Raw genomic sequence first — 3,119 nt, forward strand, 5'->3', positions numbered from 1 at the left:
GGCTCTCTGCGTGTCAGTGCTTGTGGGGATGGGGCTGTTTCTTTCTCTAGACTGACTAGAAGGGAGTCATGTAGAATGGCATTCACCTTCCAGAGATGCATCCTAGACACACATTTCTACATCATCAGGGTCCTTCTGCTTTCTCGGTGTGGCATGTACTACACAGTGTTTCCCAGCCCAAGGTTCCAACTTCCACCGCAAGATCCTTATTCACATCAGTATAGGCAAATATGACTTCATCTTTCTTTGTCTTCCTTCAAAGGACAGTTGATGTCACATTGCTCACAGGACAAACACACCCCTACCCCACTGGCTCCTTCCAAACCCCTGCATCCACCAGAGGATTTGTATATTTTCCCCTAGGAAGGACCTTCTCTTGTCAGTTTGAGATAAAAGCTCAGCTACAACCTCGCCTTCACTGATCAGGACTCCTGTATTCAATTTCTCAAAATGAGGCTCTCTGCTCAGCTCCTGGGGCTACTGATGCTCTGGGTGCCTGGTAAGGACAAAAGGAGATGAGTGTAGAGTATGGGGTGGAAGGATGAGCTCTGGGACTCCACAGTGTCCCATGCTTATTCTAATCAAGTGTTAGAGGTGTACAGCCTATGTTTCAGGGAAGGGAATTTATAATTTGCTCTGTGAATAATTAGAAACCATCTGAAAGGAACAACGACCAGTACTCTGAATAATATGTTGAAAAATAAAGGAGTCTCTTGTACCTAGTAAATAATGGGCACATTTTTAAAAGTTTATTTTTTATGATGTGAATCAAAATTATGTTTTTAAAAAAATCAATATTATAAGCAAAATTACAAAAGATGCTCATAATGTTTGTACACGACCTTGTACTTTACTCTCATTGGTTCAGGATCCAGTGGGGATATTGTGATGACCCAGACTCCACTCTCCCTGCCCGTCACCCCTGGAGAGCCAGCCTCCATCTCCTGTAGGTCTAGTCAGAGCCTCCTGAAGAGTAGTGGATACACCTATTTGCGTTCGTACCTGCAGAAGCCCGGCCAGTCTACACAGCTCCTAATCTATTTGGTTTCCAATTGCGCCTCTGGAGTCCCTGACAGGTTGAGTGGCAGTGGGTCCGGCACTGATTTTACACTGAAAATCAGCAGAGTAGAGGTTGAGGATATTGGCGTTTCTTACTGCATGCAAAACCTACAAATTCCTTCCACAGTGCTACATCCTCAAAAAGAAACTTCCCTGCTGGGGTCGTCCAGCTGCTCACATGCACTGCTTTTCTGAGTAGGAGCTCATCTGGGCCTCTGAGTTTGCAGAAGTGGAGGCTGTTGGAGATCTCAGGGTCGGAGTTTGATGCTAAGGACTCTGGCCCATGAATCCTCCGTTGTACCTCAATCTCATATGTTCAGGCCACCTAGGAATGGCATCAGCAGTAGGAGAATTCAGATGAGCACATGCCCTGTGAGCAAGCAGCTATGATGAAAAAAGAGTGAATAAAATCTTATCCTCACCCTCTCTGGCTTGCCTTCATTTTTCAAATACATTTGGTTGGCAGAATAAGCAGTCCATAGATGCAGATTAGTGATAACACAACGGGAACACATTTTGGAAATTGCCAGTTTAGGGTGTATCTTATACAAGAAAATACTTGGTCATACTGAGATACTGATTTTGTCCCACTTTACCAACTTTGTATCTCCTTTATCAATGATAAACTACACTGCCCTCTCCGGTGTCATGCTGGAGAAAGCATTCTACACAAGCTGTCCTCAGGGGAGTACAGCTAAGAATAATTAGTAAAAATGTTTGAGTGTTGGCTATTCATAGGCTTTGTAAATTCATGGCAGATATAAGACTCTAATGCCAAAATATTTTAATTTTCCTCAATTACCTTGTTTCCAGTGAAACAAAGTTCTTGCAATTCCAAAAGTTAGCTTTGAACATAAACACCTTATTCAAAGATGTAGAACACAGATTTTACTAAATGCAATAATGTATGACATTTTTCTTCTTCACCCCAATTTTAAGAATTTCAGAAGTATTTAACCTAAGTGTCATTTTAGAGATGACGCATTCACTATTATGCTCTCATAAGAAAATATTTCAAATAATACAAAAATATTTTATCTTCATATTACTTCATCATTACCAGAAAATAAATAGAAATCCTTTCTTTTTGTTGTAAAAGCACAAAAAACTTATGCTTTCACTTGATTCCACTGAAAATAGTGCTCTAAAATTCCATCAAAATTAATGATAACTCATGTCTGTTCCATGACAGAACATGGTGTGATAGAAACAAAAGAATGATTGAAGCAACAGAATAAGAAGCTCCTGCTTCAGGCTTAGGGTTTAAAGTGTATTTGAGCTGATTTTCAACTCCACAATAATGAATTTCATGGCAAGCACAATTAAAATTTCAAAGGGTCATTTTTGTTAAATTTAAAACATGCGTGGATAAATGTATATAGAAATCAACCAAACTGGAGTCATCAAATTAAAAAGCATAATACTTAATATGCTATTTAAAAGTACTACTAAATGCAACAAGGAGCTTAAAAGATATGAAATATTACAGAACACAGTGGGAGACAACAAAGTTTAAGTAGCTAGAGCAGGATCTGAGCAGCAATCGTCATCTTTAGCCCTCATGTGATTGACAGCACCTAGTCACTATAGAATCTGCTTTGATGTGACACAGGGAATAAGTTCTAAAACCACTCAAGGTGGTTGGACACACTTAGAAAATGGACAAGCTCAAAATTTACATGACAGTGATGTCCCAGGGGCTATACTCTTAAATCAAAACGTTGAAAAACAATTGATTCCAAAAACTGAAAGTGGACACCAAGCAGAATCAGAAGGTGATCAAATTGCCAATTACAAAGCAGCCTCAAGATATCATGGACTAAATGTGACAAGGTTTCTGTGTCTGTGACATGGCAGGTCAGGAACAGGCAGGTGGCCTTGGTCGTGTGGGTGGCTCTGCTTCATGAGGTCACTCAGGTGGGCAGGAGGCATGACTACCCTCAGAGCACAGGCTTCCTCCTTCCTCACAGTGGGTGCCCCGATGCCCATCCTCAGCAGCAAGAGTGGAACAGAGTGCAGAGAACTCTGTTTTCTTCTAAAGATAAAAGAAAATTTGAACA

The 3,119-nt window shown here is 40.7% G+C and overlaps 1 gene segment (V, D, J or C); it reads left to right on the forward strand.

The window, feature by feature from the left end:
* The first annotated feature begins 450 nt into the window (after positions 1–450).
* Positions 451–1,254, forward strand: LOC116464269 (immunoglobulin kappa variable 2-28-like). The segment is given in 2 exon segments: positions 451–499; positions 869–1,254. Coding segments are annotated over 2 exon segments (435 nt in total).
* Positions 1,255–3,119: the final 1,865 nt, after the last annotated feature.

The sequence above is a fragment of the Hylobates moloch genome, unplaced genomic scaffold, assembly GCF_009828535.3.
Source record: "Hylobates moloch isolate HMO894 unplaced genomic scaffold, HMol_V3 SCAFFOLD_350, whole genome shotgun sequence".
Lineage (NCBI taxonomy): Eukaryota > Metazoa > Chordata > Mammalia > Primates > Hylobatidae > Hylobates > Hylobates moloch.